At 42.1% G+C, this 16,500-nt stretch overlaps 1 protein-coding gene across 1 annotated transcript; it reads left to right on the forward strand.

The window, feature by feature from the left end:
- Window positions 1-7,209: 7,209 nt before the first annotated feature.
- LOC141100539 (uncharacterized) lies at window positions 7,210-16,237 on the forward strand. The gene is made up of 2 exons (XM_073589101.1): window positions 7,210-7,240; window positions 13,963-16,237. The coding sequence occupies exons 1-2, from the start codon at window positions 7,210-7,212 to the stop codon at window positions 14,979-14,981; spliced, it is 1,050 nt and encodes a 349-aa protein (XP_073445202.1). The 3' UTR covers window positions 14,982-16,237.
- The last annotated feature ends 263 nt before the right edge of the window (window positions 16,238-16,500 follow it).

Below are 16,500 nucleotides of genomic sequence, written 5' to 3' on the forward strand. Positions count from 1 at the left end.
TCATTTTTTCAATAAGGATTGTATGAGAGACTTTGTCAAATGCTTTGCTGAAGTCAAGATATACTATATCTACAGCATTTCCTTGATCCACCCAATCAGTAATACCGTCATAGAAGAAAATTAAATTAGTCTGACATGACTTATTAGTTACAAACCCATGCTGACTCTGTTTAATCACTTCATTCTTATCCAGGTATTGACATACATGTTGTTTAATAATTTGTTCAAAGATCTTTCCTGGTATAGAAGTCAGACTCACCGGCCTATAGTTGCCTGGGTCCACCTTCTTCCCCTTTTTGAAGATAGGAGCAACATTTGCTCTTCTCCAGTCTTCTGGCACTTCTCCTGTTCTCCAAAAATTTTCAAAGATTATGGAGAGGGGTTCAAAAATTTCTTCTGCTATCTCCTTCAGTACTCTGGGGTGTAATTCATCTGGACCTGGAGACTTGAATTCATTTAGGTTAGCTAAGTGTTTCCTCACTATCTTTCTGTTTATAGATATCCTGGATTCTTCTATTCCCTTAATAGGACAGTGAAGAACAGTTGATGTTACATTTCCTTTCTGAGAGAAAACAGATGCAAAATAGGAATTTAAAAGTTCGGCCTTCTCAACATCCTGTTTTACCATTTCATAATTTTCATCCTGTAAAAATCCTATAGCATCTTTGACTTTTCTTTTACTTTTGACATATCCCCAAAATCCTTTATTATTGCTTTTGACATCTCTTGCAAGCCTCAATTCATTTTCAGCTTTAGATAATCTGATTTGTGCCCTGCAGGTTCTGCAGACAGCATTATATTCTTCTTTAGATATGCCTCCCTCTTTCCATTTTATAAACATTTTTTTCTTCCTTTTTAGCATGTGCTTAAGTTCTGTGTTCATCCATCCTGGTTTCCTTAAATGCTTCCTATTCTTCCCTCTTTTCGGAATTGTTAACAACTGTGCTTTGAGAATTTCATTTTTCAAGATTTCCCATCCTTCCTGGACATTTTTGTCTTTAAGGATATCCAGCCATTGGATCCCTCCAATTCTCTTTCTGAATCCCTTAAAATCTGCCTTTCTGAAATCTAACCTTGACGTCTGCGTCTTCACAGGTCTTCCGCCTCTAGTTATCCAAAATTCTAAAATAGCATGGTCGCTACCTCCTAGGGTCCCAGCCACTTTTACCTCCTCAACCATTTCCTCCCTGTTTATAAGGATTAGATCCAAGGTAGCAGTTCCCCTTGTTTTCTCCCTTACCTTTTGGAAGATAAAGTTGTCAGCAAGAGAGGATAAGAATTTCCTTGACCTGTTAGTTTTGCCTGAGAGAGATTCCCAACAAATGTCTGGATAGTTGAAATCTCCCATGACAACTATGTCATATTTTTTGGAGAACTTGGCCATTTGATGCATAAAGAGTTCATCCATATCTTCAGCTTGCACAGGCGGCCTGTAGTAAATGCCTACAATGGTGTCCTTTCCATTGTTCTGTCCTTGTATTCTTACCCAAACAGTTTCCACAGAACTCCCAGTCTCTGAAGCTTCAATCTCTGTGCAGATATACGCGTTTCTAACATACAATGCGACACCCCCTCCTCGTTTATCAAGTCTGTTTCTTGCAAATAAGTTGTATCCTTCTAGTCTTGTATTCCAATCATGTGTATTGTCCCACCAAGTTTCAGTGATTCCAATGACATCATATTTCTTTTCCTGTGTTAGTAGTTCCAATTCTCCTTGTTTGTTGCCCATGCTTTGTGCATTAGTATAGAAACATTTTAGTTTGGATAGGTTTCTCTTTCTCCAATATTTTTATTAATTAGATTCTTTCGTCTTTGTTCTTCCTTTCCACTTCTAATAGCAGAGTTCTCAATAGCATTTGTCAGGTGTATGGCTTTTTCTGGTCTTTTGCTTCCCTTCCCATGTGGTTCTAGTTTAAAGCTCTCCTTACAAGTGTAGCAAGGCGACTTCCAAATACATGCTTTCCAGTCTTCGTAAGGTGCACCCCATCTCTAGCAAGTAGTCCATCGTATAAGTAGTTCACTCCGTGATCCAGAAATCCAAATAGTTGCTGACGGCACCATCGACGTAGCCAGTTGTTCACCTGCAGAATCTTATTCCACCTCCTTGTTCCATGGCCATCCACTGGGAGGATGGAAGAGAAGACCACCTGCGCTCCCAGTTCTTTCACTTTCTTGCCTAAGTCTTCAAAGTCTCTGCAGATGGTTTCCAGGTCGTTTCTTGCGGTGTCATTTGTCCCCACATGTAGTAGCAGGAATGGGTAGTCATCTGTAGGTCTGAAGAGTCCTGATATCCTGTCAGACACATCTTTAATTTTTGCACCTGGAAGACAGCACATTTCTCTTGAAGATATATCCGGTCTGCAGATAGCGGCCTCTGTTCCTCTCAACAGGGAATCCCCCATGACCACCACTCTCCGTTTCTTCTTCACAACATTTTTCTTTCTCCATCCAGGAGGACTCTGAAGGCGTACAAGGTTGCTGTTTGTTGGCAAAGTCTTATCCTGATGTATTTCTTCATCGTTTTCCTGCGTGAGAGCCTGGTACTGGTTCCTGAGCAGTATGGGTGCTGACTGCCTCCTGATCCTCCTGCTTCTCTGGGTCACATGTCTCCATTCCTCTGTTTATTCAGGTGCACTTCGAATGTCTTCTCTTTCTGTAACATGAAGAGATAATTCTGCTCTGTCCAAGAACTCTTCACCTTCCTTAATGATCTTCAACGTAGCTAACCTCTCTTCGAGATTTTGCAACTTTTCCTCCAACAGGGTCACAAGCTTGCATTTGTGGCATGTGAAGTTTGGCTTTTCCACTGGTAAGTCTGTGAACATGTAGCAAGAAATGCAGCTCACCAAATGGCTCCTGGCCTCTTCCATCTTGAGACGGTTTTTCCGATTTCCTCTTTTCAGCTGCAACGGCCAAAACCCAGTGATCGTTGAGCTCGCGGAGACTCTTCACTTATCCCAGAAGGCACTGGGAATATGCAAATGATCTCCTCAAGACTCTTCCCCTGGTTTTCCGATTTCCTCTTTTCAGCTGCAACGGCCAAAACCCAGTGATCGTTGAGCTCGCGGAGACTCTTCACTTATCCCAGAAGGCACTGGGAATATGCAAATGATCTCCTCAAGACTCTTCCCTTGAACTTTCTTGCCACAGCTCGCATTGATGTGCCATCCTGGATGAGCTGCACTACCTGAGCTACTTGTGTGGGTTGTAGAGTCCGTCTCATGTTACCACGAGTATGAAAGCACAACCAACATTCAAAAATGACCAAAACATCAGCCAGAAAGCATTGGTACTGAGATGTGGTCTGTGGTCCCCACCTGCAGAACCACTCCTTTATTGAGGGTGTCTTGATAATTGCCAATAATTTACATCTGTTGTCTATTCCATTTGCACAAGAGCATGTGAAATTGATTGTCAGTCAGTGTTGCTTCCTAAGTGGACCATTTGATTTCACAGAAGTTTGATTTACTTGGAGTTATATTCTGTTGTTTAAGTGTTCCCTTTATTTTTTTGAACCGTGTATATATTTCACGTCGCCGCCAGATTCGGGGCCTGCTGGTCCGGCCTCGGCCACTAGGAGGCGCCGGACTGATACGTCGCCGCCAGACCGGGGCCTGATGTTCCGGTCTCGGCCACTAGGAGGAGCCGGACCGTCGGTTCGCCGTCGGACTCGGGGATGGCTGTTCCTGCCTCGGCCACTGGGAAGAACCGTGGTTCACCCCTGGGTGAGGGTGGTGACAGAGAAGAGGCTCCTGCGCAGGCATCTGGTGGGCGCAGGCCCTGCCCCTCTGTCAGTCATGTAGGGCTTACTGCATCACCAACTGGCCTGGTCCTGGGGGCGGTCGTAATTACATCATCAGTCCGGGATCCTGTGAGGGATGACCTGATCCCTCAAATACCTTGGGACTCGTCCTTCAAGCCGCCGGATATATTCTTGGTTCCCCTGCGTGTTACTGTGTGAATTGCTATAGTTAACTCTGACCTCAGCCTGGATTTCGGACCATTCTATTGCCTGCCTTTTTTCTACCTCTGCCTCTCTTCCGATATTTTGACGCTGACATTCGCTTGGATTTCTGACCCTTCTGCTGCCTGCTGATTCTGTACCTTTGCTGCCCTTCTGGTTTTACTGACCTTGGCCCACATTTTTGACTCTTCCTCTGCCTGCTGATTTTGCACCTCTGCTGCCCTCCGGCCTCAGACTCCTGCCTCCTGACGTCGATTACGGGTTTTAGTTTTAACCCCTTGGTGGCTGTCCTGCTCTGGTCCACTGCTCCACCAAACAGCTACCCCCTGGGTCTTGCTACAATTCCAGATCCCTGTATAGGGGTTAAGGGTCTTGGGGTTACTCGGGGTGCTGTTCCTACTGCAGCCCAGATTCGCAGACGGCCGTTACAATAAAGATAGAGAGATTTTTTTTCTTTACGTTGGAGGGTCCAATTCCAGCTATTGCTGTGGGACCTGTGATTTCTATCTATTCCACTGTGTACAGGATAATAGAGTATAATAAAGTACATCTATGTTCTGGGGCACAAAAAGCTTAATTTCTTTTTAATAGATGTTCAACATGTTAATTATTGTAAAATGTGTCTTCTGCTTTTTGCATATTGTTTTCTTCTTACAAGAACTGTTGGAGCCAATTTTTCTTTAGAAACATTTTAATATCGGCTTTTTCTGGAGTTTTTCTTGTAATATAGGAAAGCCTAAGGCCAGAAATAAACCCCATAAATCACTGTACATGGAGACTTTGGGATCAGATCATTTCTGTCCACGTTGATTGTGGAAGCAAAAGATCTTTTTTAAAGCCTCAAACTTCTGGGTGTGACTCAGAGCTGAGATCTAACATGATAGAAGATTCCAGTGCGGGGAAGACGGGAAACCTTCATATAGACGGCTGGTGGGGATGGAGGCAGTGACCGACTCTGGCCAAATCTGTCTCTAGAGCCGCAGTAGAAGATGAAGATGTCGTCCTCATCATGAAGGAGTTATTTCTCATGTCGCGTGTAATGAATCTCTCCTGCAGTATTGCTAATGCCGATTCCAGTGTCGGTAATGAGACGAGAATTAGCGTTATGGAAGATGAGTCTATGAGGAACGTGTTCAGCTGCCGACTCCGAGGAGGAAACTGCTTGTTGTCTGTGGCCTAAATATATAGGTTTTATTAGTAGATGTCAGGGAAGAAAACTAAACCCTGTAAGATAATAAATCTCCTCATATGTTTCCCTTATTATCTCCAGTAATTGTATTATTACACAGGATTCTTATGATGTTACATCGGATCATCTTCTTCTCATTCAGGTCTCTACAATATCGGATTCTCTCAGTGAAGATCTTCTACAAAAGAGAATTTTCCTGATTTACCCATCAAAGATGGATATGGACAGAGACAAGATGGCGGAGAGGATGTTACACCTCACCCTAGAGGTCCTCTTCCGTCTCACTGGAGAGGTGAGAGATTCTGATGACGTCACATTACATCATTCTTATCTATGGGAATAACAGACGGACAGAACTGGAGAGGTGAGGACTCTGGGAATGTCTGTAGTGAGATTTATTAATGTGTCTCTCCATAACCAGGATTACACAGTGGTGAAGAAGACCTCTAGTGATCGCTGTCAGGACCCTGTGTCTGAGGGATGGGGAAGACCCCTAAGCCCAATCACGGGGCCTCCACCTCACCCACTGATCCATAAGGACGTCAGTGACCAAAAGATCCTAGAACTCATCTACAAGATGATTGAGCTGCTGACTGGAGAGGTGACACTGCTGGGAATGCTGGGACATTATACAGTAACGCTATGAAGGGATCGGGGAGATGACGGTATCATTGTATGTGTCAGGTTCCTCTAAGGTGTCAGGATGTCGCTGTCTATTTCTCCATGGAGGAGTGGGAGTATTTAGAAGGACACAGAGATCTGTACAAGAACGTCATAATGGAGGTTCCCCAGCCCCTCACATCACCAGGTAATAGACAGGACTAAATACACACGGCCTATAATTATCTGTATGTAGAGAACGAATTCAGTCCCTGTATGTGTTTCCTCCAGATCTATCCAGTAAGAGGACAACACCAGAGAGATGTCCCCGTCCTCTTCTTCCACAGGACTGTAACCAAGAAGATCCCAATGTTCCTCAGGATCATCAGGTAGATGGAGAGAAGGTGTCAAGAGATCTCCCCTATGATGTGTAGGCGGCTGTGAAGGTCTTGTGCTCAGTCTTGTTTTATCCACCAGTATTATATGTTTTATACTTGTGTAATGAGAACGGTGGAGATGGCAGGATTAGAGCTGATCATAGATGGGACTTCTCCATCTGTCTGTGACTTTTACAATATTTGTTTCAGGGTGAAGATCTGACCCATATTAATACTACAGAGACATATGTGAGAGATGATGAGTGGTGTAAAGAGGAGATTCCCACATATGACTACCCAGGTGAGTAGTAACCACTGAATGCAGAGAAGTCACAGATTCCTCTCAGTCACCGGCTGTGGCTGCTTTATCGGTGGTGTAGTCCGGCCGTATTACCATGATCACCATTTTGCCTCTAGACCACAACATTCTCCTCCACCCAAAACTGTTCAAATGACTTTGGGCATTGAAAGCCCTTTTCTATAGAACTTACAACCTGGAGGATCCACCTACCCCCTGGGATTAGTGTGAGGGTGATCTCTTAAAGCAAGATCTATATGATTGCTTGTACTGACCCAATATAGGCCAAGTGCGCGCTTAAAGAGTCACACCGAACACAGAGTTAGATGTCTACTCCTTTCTCAGCAAAGGCTTGCACACAACTGAAGTTTATTCTCAAGACAAAGAGACAGGAAATGGGTGTCACACAATCTTCTGAGTAGCCAGTGTCAGTCTATGATAGGTCCATTTCAGCTTCACTTCCATATATGGTATCCAGTATCTCAGCTTCTGCATTCCAAGGATTCCTTCCAAGGTGTTGTCTGAAGACACAGACGCCATCTTGGTACACCATATTTGAACTGACTTATATAAGGTTTAATAATTGATTTAGTAGCCATTCTCTCCTTCACATTAGGAGACGCTGACCGTTACCTGCCCAGATCTGTAACTATAAAGCCAAATTACAGCGTATGTAGAATGTGCTGACAAGATAGAAAATCACTTGTAGAAAAATATGTGCTTTATGTGGTGCTCTGATTACATATTCATCTGTATTACATCCAGCAAAATGTCACCGGCTATGGCGGCGCCCTGCGCAGTAGTATCTATAAGTAAGAGATAGAGGCTACTGCGCAGGCGCCGTTGGTGTCATTTTGCTGGATGTAATTTTTTTTCTAAGCCTCACAATAGCCACAATATTATAGGCATTATCAATAATAATATCAATGTTATTATATGCATTATGTAATAATGGGGGCAGGTCAGTGAGGGGTCAGCAACCTGTCATAAGCCAATACAGAGGAATATGTAATCAGAGCACCACATAAAGCCCCGCCCACAGCCCCGCCCCAGAGCACGAGAATATCATTAACTGAAAACTACAAATACGCATTACACAACAACCACAAGACGGATTTCATCACCAGGTATCATTGTAATCGGTATATCGGCGCTGACCTGACAGTGTCTGTAGGTTACTGTGCACAATCCTGCTGACAGGTTCCTTTAAGACATCTCAGCTCTGCACTATTATACACAGTTCTCTATAAATGTGTAATATTTCTCCATGAATCTTATCTGACAGAAAATATTGGCCCTTACGATAGTTTAGATTGTGACGTCACCGAGCCCCATACTCTAATTACCCCAGAGAGGTTTCACCACTAGCTGCTCATTTATTACTGATGGAGACTGTGGAGTTTGATCATTTCAGTAGATGTTATTGTCTATAGTCACAGTGTTTGATTACAGTAGTGTCCAAAATCCTCTGATTTAACCTCTTCCTGCAGCCAGTTTTGTGTTCTTAATCAGGCCCCATTATTAATATCTGACGTGTGTCACTTTGTGGTGATAAATTATTCACAAAGGATAATAGAAAACAAATGGATCTTACAAATTATTCTCCAGCTTCGCACTATACCCTACATACGGTTGTACACTACTGTCTGGGCACATGGCAGTGTTCAGAAGGGAAGGAGCGCCATTTAGCTATATGAATGCAGATCTAGCTGGAATAGTTTGCAGACACAATGTATTGGGAGCACTGTTCATGGTCACCTGGCAGCTCAAAAGATGTCCACCATGAACATGCTTGGCGCTATCTTCTCTGCTTTCCATATCCCAAGGATTGACTTGCTCATCGCCCTTTAACACCCTCACATGGATCTGGACTTACACTGGGACCCCTAGGCTTGGACCATGGTGTTACCTGCTACTCTGTGGTGTTAGATGCCAAGAAGAATAGTCAGGTAGCTGGGTCAGAACCAGAAGGACAGAACACAGAATCAGAAGACACAAGAGTAGTCAGTAAACGGGCCACGGTCACAGCAGGAAACAAATACACAAGCCGCAAGCTGAGCACAGAGGACTGAACCAGAGGAGAACAGCGCTGTATCTGGCAGATTCCGGCCATGTGCTTTGCGCTTTAGTAGGGTGTGGTACTTTCCAGTTGGCTGAAGTAGGGAGCAGATTACTCCAGCTGGACAGCAGGAACAGATCCCAGATGAGATTGGACACACCATATGCAGAAGCTCTAATATAACTAAATGACAGAAAACCAGAATAGTCGAAATACCCATAAAGTGATTCCATGTTATTAATTAATTCACTGATGGTTGTAAACTATACACACGGGGTCAAAATTGTTCTTACCCCTCGTTTAATGACAGAAAAACCCACAATGGTCACAGAAATAACTTGAATCTGACAAAAGTAATAATAAAAAATCTATGAAAATGAAAGTCAGACATTGCTTTTCAATCAAGCTTCCACAGAATGTGTAAATCACGGTGTGTTCACTAATTTGCATCACAGGTGTCTACAGTCTTGGAATCAGTGAGTGACCTGTATAGAGGCTACAGATCCTCACTGTGCTGTTTGGTGACATGGTGTGTATCACACTCAACATGGACCAGAGGAAGCGAAGGAAAGAGTTGTCTCAGGAGATTAGAAAGAAAATTATACACAAACATGTTACAGGTAAAAGTTATAAGACCATCTCCAAGCAGCTTCATATTCTTGTGACTACAGTTGCACATGTTATTGAGAAATTTAATATCCATAGGACTGTAGCCAACCTCCCTGGACGTGACCGCAGGAGGAAAACTGATGACAAATCAAAGAGACAGATAATATGAATGGTAATATAGCCCAGAAAAACTTGTAAACAGATTAAAGGTGAACTTGAAGCTCAAGGAACATCAGTGTCAGATCACACCATCCGTCGTATGAGCCAAAGTGGACTTCATGGGAGACGACCAAGAAGGACACCATTATTGAAAATAATCATAAAAAAACAGACTGGAATTTGCCAAACTACATGTTGACAAGCCACAAAGCTTCTGGGAGAATGTCCTATGGACAGATGAGACAAAAATGGAACGTTCTGGCAAGGCACATCAGCTCTATGTTCTCAGATGGAGAAATGAGGCATATCACAAAATCACTGTTCCTACTGTTACGTTCTGGGGCTGCTTTGCTGCATCTGGCACAGGGTGTCTAGAATCTGTGCAGGGTACAGTGAAATCTCAAGACTATCAAGGGATTCTAGAGAGAAATGTGCTGCCCAATGTCAGAAAGCTTGGTATCAGTCGCAGGTCATGGGTCTTGCAACAGGATAATGACACACAATACACAGCTAAAAACATGCAAGAATGGCTGAGAGGAAAACATTGGACTATTCTGAAGTGGCCTTCTATGAGCCCTGACCTAAATCCTATTGAGCATCTTTGGAAAGAGCTGAAACATGTCATCTGGAAAAGACAACCTTCAAACACGAGACAACTGGAGCAGTTGCTCTTGAGGAGTGGCCAAAATACCTGTCGAGAGGTGCAGGAGTCTCAGAGACAGTTACAGGAATCGTTTGATTGCAGTAATTGCCTCAAAAGGTTGTGCAACAAAATATTTTAGTTAAGGAACCATCGTTTCTGCCCAGGCCTATTTCATGAGTTTTACTTTAAATTCTGTGGAAGCATGGCTGAAAAGCAATGTCTGACTTTCATTTGCTAATTTTCATAGATTTTTGATTTATTACTACTTTTGTCAGATTCAAGTTATTTCTGTGACCATTGTGGGTTTATCTGTCATAAAACGAGGGGTACCAACTATTTTGGCCACGTGTGTAGGAGGAGTGAATATTTTGACTCCACAGCAACTTTCCGGAAATTAACACACAGTGGATGTTGGAGAGTGAAAATTACACATTTGCCATGTTATTACCCAGCACATAGTGCCCAGATTGTGCTCCAGGAGACACACACCGCAAATTAAGTGGGTTCTTCTCACTATAATATTGCTAAATACAGGGATCCTAAATGTTGTTTGTGCACACTGCAAGACTCCGAAGTGAGAGCGGATTTTGCTGGATTGGTTTATCGAAACCCTGGAGCTTTTCAACCGGCTTTTAGCCACTGATAGTGTGATGGACCTGAGTGGGGACTTGTTTTTTGAGAGTTGAGAATTGGTATTATTTTCACCTACATAACATTGATTGGTTTCTTTTTATTCAATATTTGGGAGGCAGAATGAACAAACAGTTGAACACCACACACTACTGGTCCATCCAACAAGGTTTTCTATTAGACTGTAAAGTCTCATTGTCTTGGTAACATAGTAACATAACATAGTAACATAGTTTTGAAGGCTGAAGGAAGACCTTATGTCCATCTAGTTCAGCCTATTTTTAGTGCAGCTGTTCTGCATTGTTGATCCTGGGGAAGGCACAAAACCCACAGAGTAGAAGCCAATTTTCTCCATAGGGAAAAAAATTCCTTCCCCTAAGCTGGGTCAACCATCTACCTATAATATTCTGTTTATTCGTAACCTTCTATACTGTTACTCACAAGAAAAGCATCCATTCCTTTCTTACATTCATTCAGTGAGTTGGCCATCACCACTTCCTCAGGAAGAGAATTCCAGAGCCTCACTGCTCTTACCGTGAAGAACCCTCTTCTATGCTGGTGCCGAAATTGTCTTTCCTCCAAACGAAGAGAATGCCCCCTTGTTCTTGTCACAGTCATTGGTACAAACAGTTCATTGGAGAGATCTCTGTATTGCCCTCTGATATACTTGTACATATATATTAAGTCTCCCCTAAGTCTTCTCTTTTCTAGAGTAAATAGACCTAATTTTGATAACCTTTCTGGGTATTGTAGTGAACAAACTCCATTTATCGTTTAAGTAGCCCGCCTTTGAACCCTTTCAAGTTCAGTAATGCCTTTCTTGAGCACCGGCGTCCAAAATTGCACACAATACGCCAAGTGTGGTCTGACGAGTGATTTGTACAGAGGGAGAATTATGTTTTCATCTCGTGTCCCCAGACCTCTTCTAATGCATCCCATGACCCTATTTGCTTTGGTGGCAGCTGCCTGACACTGGGCACTCCAATTTAGCTTCTTATTGACTAAGATGCCTAAGTCTTTTTCCATGTCTGATTTCCCCAGCAGTTTCCCGTTTAGTAAGTAATTGTAGCATCTGTTTCTCCTTCCCATGTGCATAACCTTACACTTATCTGTGTTAAACCTCATTTGCCATTTTTCAGCCCAATTCTCCAATTTACTCAAATCTGTCTGTAGTTGCAAACTGTCCTCCTTTATGTTAACTACCTTACATAGTTTTGTATCATCTGCAAATACTGATATTTTACTGTGTAAGCCATCCACTAGATCATTAATAAATATATTACATAGTGGGGGGCCCAATACAGACCCCTGTGGTACCCCACTAGTAACCCTGGCCCAATCTGAGTGTGCCCCATTAATAACCACTCTTTGTTTTCTATCACTAAGCCCGCTACCTACCCATCTACACACATTTTCCCCTAGCCCGAGCTTTCTCATCTTACTGACCAATCTTTTATGTGGGACAGTGTCACATGCTTTAGAGAAGTCGAGATAAATGACATCCAATGATTCTCCTTTGTCCATTTGAGAGCTTACATCCTCATAGAAGCTGATCAGGTTAGTTTGACAGGAGCGATCCTTCATAAATCCATGTTGATATGGAGTTAAACATTTATTAACATTGAGATATTCCATAATGGTATCCCTTAGAAACACTTCAAAAATTTTCCCTACAACAGATGTTAAGCTTACCGGCCTATAGTTTCCAGGTTCCCTTTTACACCCCTTTTTGAATATTGGTACCACATTTGCTTGCCGCCAATCAAAAGGAACAGACCCTGTTTCTATAGAGTCTTTAAATATAAGGAATAGAGGTCTGTCTATCACATTACTTAACTCCCTTAATACCCGAGGGTGAATGCCATCAGGGCCTGGTGATTTGTCAATTTTAATCTTACTATGGCGGTTCTGCACTTCTTCCTGGGTTAGGCAGGTAATACTTAATGGGGAGTTTACATTATCACTCTGCATTTCCCCTGGCAAATCCTTTTCCTGTGTGAAAACTGTTGAGAAAAAAGTATTTAAAACATTTGCTTTTCCCACATCGCTCTCTATGATTTCACCCTCATTGTTCTTTAAAGGGCCGACACCATCAATTTTAATCATTTTACTGTTTATATAATTAAAGAATAGTTTGGGGTTTGTTTTACTTTCCTTAGCAATGAGTCTCTCAGTTTCCATTTTTACTAAATGTATTTGTTTTTTACACATTTTATTTTTTTCTCTATAACTTTTTAATGCTTCTTCATTGCCTTCTTGTTTAGCTTCCTAAATGCCTTGTTCTTGTTCTTTATTGCCCTTTTTACATCCTTATTTAGCCACATTGGTGTTCTCCTGTTCCTAGCCCTTTTATTTCTGTACGGTATGGCTAGCTCGCAGTGGGGGTGTAAAACTGATATAAATATTTCCCATTTATTTTCTGTGCTACTATTTTTGAGGACATTGCCCCAATCAATTCGGCGAAGGTCCTCTCTAAGCTGATCAAACTTTGCTTTCCTGAAATTCAGCATTTTCGTAACCCCCTTCCAGGGCACCTTACTGAAGGACAAGTGGAATTGTATTATATTGTGGTCACTGTTCCCTCGGTGCCATCGACTCGCACTTCTGTTATTCTATCTGGCCTGTTGCTTAACATTAAGTCCAGAAGGGCTGTCCCTCTAGTTGGGCCCTGCACAAGTGGTGACAGAGAATTATCCTTGGTCACTGACAGACATTGGTTTCCTTTCTGAGATACGCAGGTTTCAGTTTCCCAGTTTATGTCGGGGTAGTTGAAGTCCCCCATAATAATCACCTCATTGGGATTTGCTGCTTTGTCTATCTGTTTCAATAATACATTCTCAGTGGTTTCTGTTATATTTGGTGGCTTATAACAAACCCCTATGAGGATTTTATTACTTTTCCCTCCTTGTATCTCCACCCATAGAGACTCCACCTCTTCATTTCCCTCTTGTATATCTTCTCTCAATGTGGGCTTTATATATATATATAGACAGACTCCACCCCCTTTCCTTTTTTTACGATCCCTCCTAAACAAATCATATCCTTGCAAGTTAGCCGCCCAGTCATAGCTGTCGTCTAACCATGTCTCAGTTATTCCTACTATGTCGTATTTTTCCTCATACATTACCAACTCCAGATCTTCAATCTTATTGGTCAGGCTTCTTGCGTTGGTCAGCATGCAGGAAAGAAGTTTTGCTTCCTTTTTCTTAGCTTCCTTCTGAGTACCCTGTCTTGGGTCCTCTTTACCACATCTAGTATCCTTGATTAGTTTGTCTTTCAGCTGCATGTTCTTATCTGCTGTTTTTTCTCTCAAAAATTAAAGATTTTTTTTACATAGCTTACAATTTTTATGGACAGTTTAATTAGAAGTGTTTAAAAATCCAAAACTAAAAGATATTTTATTAATAAATAATAATTGTTTTTTATCTTAGCAGATGACTATACCAGGAGATCAGAGGGACAGCTGACATCTTCAATTTTTCAATCTGATGATCTTGAGATCCTACAAGATACAACTGAAGTGAATGCCATTACTCCAGATATACCATCATCCATTCACAGCAAAGATCTGTCATCTGATCCTATGAAACAGGTCCCATCTTCTGATTCATTACCAACTACTAAGGAAAATCAAAATCACAAAAGAGGCAATAAAAAACAAACTGCTCCTAAAGCAAAGAAGCCATTTTCATGTTCAGAATGTGGGAAATGTTTTACATGGAAATCACGTTTTGTTACTCACCAAAGAACTCACACAGGAGAGAAGCCTTTTTCCTGTTCAGAATGTGGGAAATGTTTTAACGAGAAATCACATTTTGTTAGACACCAAAGAACTCACACAGGGGAGAAGCCTTTTTCCTGTTCAGAATGTGGGAAATGTTTTGCACATAAATCACATTTTGTTACTCACCAGAGAACTCACACAGGGGAGAAGCCTTTTTCATGTTCAGAATGTGGGAAAAGTTTTAAACAGAAATCAGAGCTTGTTACTCACCAGAGAACACACACAGGGGAGAAGCCTTTTTCCTGTTCAGAATGTGGGAAATGTTTTGCACATAAATCACATTTTGTTACTCACCAGAGAACTCACACAGGGGAGAAGCCTTTTTCATGTTCAGAATGTGGGAAATGTTTTAATCAGAAATCACATTTTGTTACTCATCAGAGAACTCACACAGGGGAGAAGCCTTTTTCCTGTTCAGAATGTGGGAAATGTTTTTGCAATAAATCAGATTGTGTTAAGCACCAGAGAACTCACACAGGGGAGAAGCTTTTTTCCTGTTCAGAATGTGGGAAACATTTTGCAAGTAAATCCCATTTTGTTACTCATCAGAGAACTCACACAGGGGAGAAACCTTTTTCATGTTCAGAATGTGGAAAATGTTTTAAACAGAAAGGGAGTCTTGTTCCACACCAAATAACTTACACAGGGGAGAAACCGCTTTCATGTTAAATGGAAAATAAATCTTGATCACCATCAGAGATCTCACACAGGGGAGAAGCCTTTCTCCTGTTCATAATGTGTGAAATGTTTTAACCAGAAATGGAATCTTATTAATAATAATAACCTTTCTTTTATTTAGCGCTAACATATTCCGCAGCCCTTTACAGTTTGCACACAGTATCATAGCTGTCCCCAATTGGGCTCACAATGTAAATTCCCTATCAGTATGTCTTAGGAATATTGGAGGAAACCCACACAAACACGGGGAGAACATACAAACTCCTTGCAGATGTTGTCCTTCGTGGGAGTTGAACCCTGGACTACAGTGCTTCAAGGCTGCAGTGCTAACTACTGAGCCACCTCACCAGAGAACTCACACGGGGAGAAGTCTTTTTCCTGTTTAGAATGTGGGAAATATTTTAACCAGAAAGCGCTTCTTGTTAGACATCAGAGCAGACACACAGGGGAGAAGCCTTTTCATTTTCTTAATGTTGGAAAAGTTTTAACCAAAATTGAATCTTTTTAAATGGGTTGTCTCTTGTCATTCCTCATGTTTGCTGACAAAAGGATAGAACTAATCTTTATTAATTCCAAATGTAAAACTATACCCATAATTCACTGCCTGAAGGTTAGTCAGAAGGTGACTAATAGAAAAAACATAAAGCCCACAGTTCAGTATATAGGGTGAGGTGACATATACACACTCACTCTCCAAGCCTCTTATTTCTACGGGTTTCATTGTCCTCATCAAAGGCGACTCATCAGGAGACTATTTAATAGTGATCTATATTCAAGCGAGACTAGACAAAATAAAACTAAAATCATTTATCATATTATCCGAAACCGTCAGAAAGCTAGCCACATATTGGCAGATCCCAAACTTCAAACTATATACTTCATATAGTTTTTACATCACGAGGGACACGGATCTATCATTCTACAGGAAACAACCTAGGGGTTTTCAGCCTCGGTTGGAAGAACACAGATCTCTTCCATTGACCATCGCTGAACCATGGATACATTTGGAGAAGCCAGGTTGTGATCCTCGGATCAACTGGCCTTTTACCTTGTATGGACTGAATGGATTGTCATCTTCCTACACGTCATTACCTCCTCTCTGTGCGTGCCACAGGTGGGGTAGCGATCCTGGGAGCGAATCAGCGGAAGGGTGAGACTCTGTAATGTGCACTCTGTTGGGTATTTTGCTGGGACTGTTCTATGTGTTATCTGCCTGTTTTGTGGTTCAATAAAGCATTGCCACACTGTTTTACCCTCACTGTGTGTTGTCTGAGTAGCGTTATGCCCATGTTAAAGGGAGAGCATTCGATGGGACGATCCCTGATCCATGTCGTTTCAGCCAGCTGACTGGGGCGCCCGCTGACCACCCCATGTTTCCACAGGCATGCTTCAATAGTCTCAATGGGAGGCTAGAAGATGCTATAACCCGATAGGCTCTGCCACATACAAGCAATGATCAGATCACCTGCATGTAGCAGAGTTGCTCACTTGCTATGAGCGCCAACCACTG

Source organism: Dendrobates tinctorius, unplaced genomic scaffold, assembly GCF_039654945.1.
Source record: "Dendrobates tinctorius isolate UK_male_01 unplaced genomic scaffold, ASM3965494v1 ptg000106l, whole genome shotgun sequence".
Classification (NCBI taxonomy): Eukaryota; Metazoa; Chordata; class Amphibia; order Anura; family Dendrobatidae; genus Dendrobates; species Dendrobates tinctorius.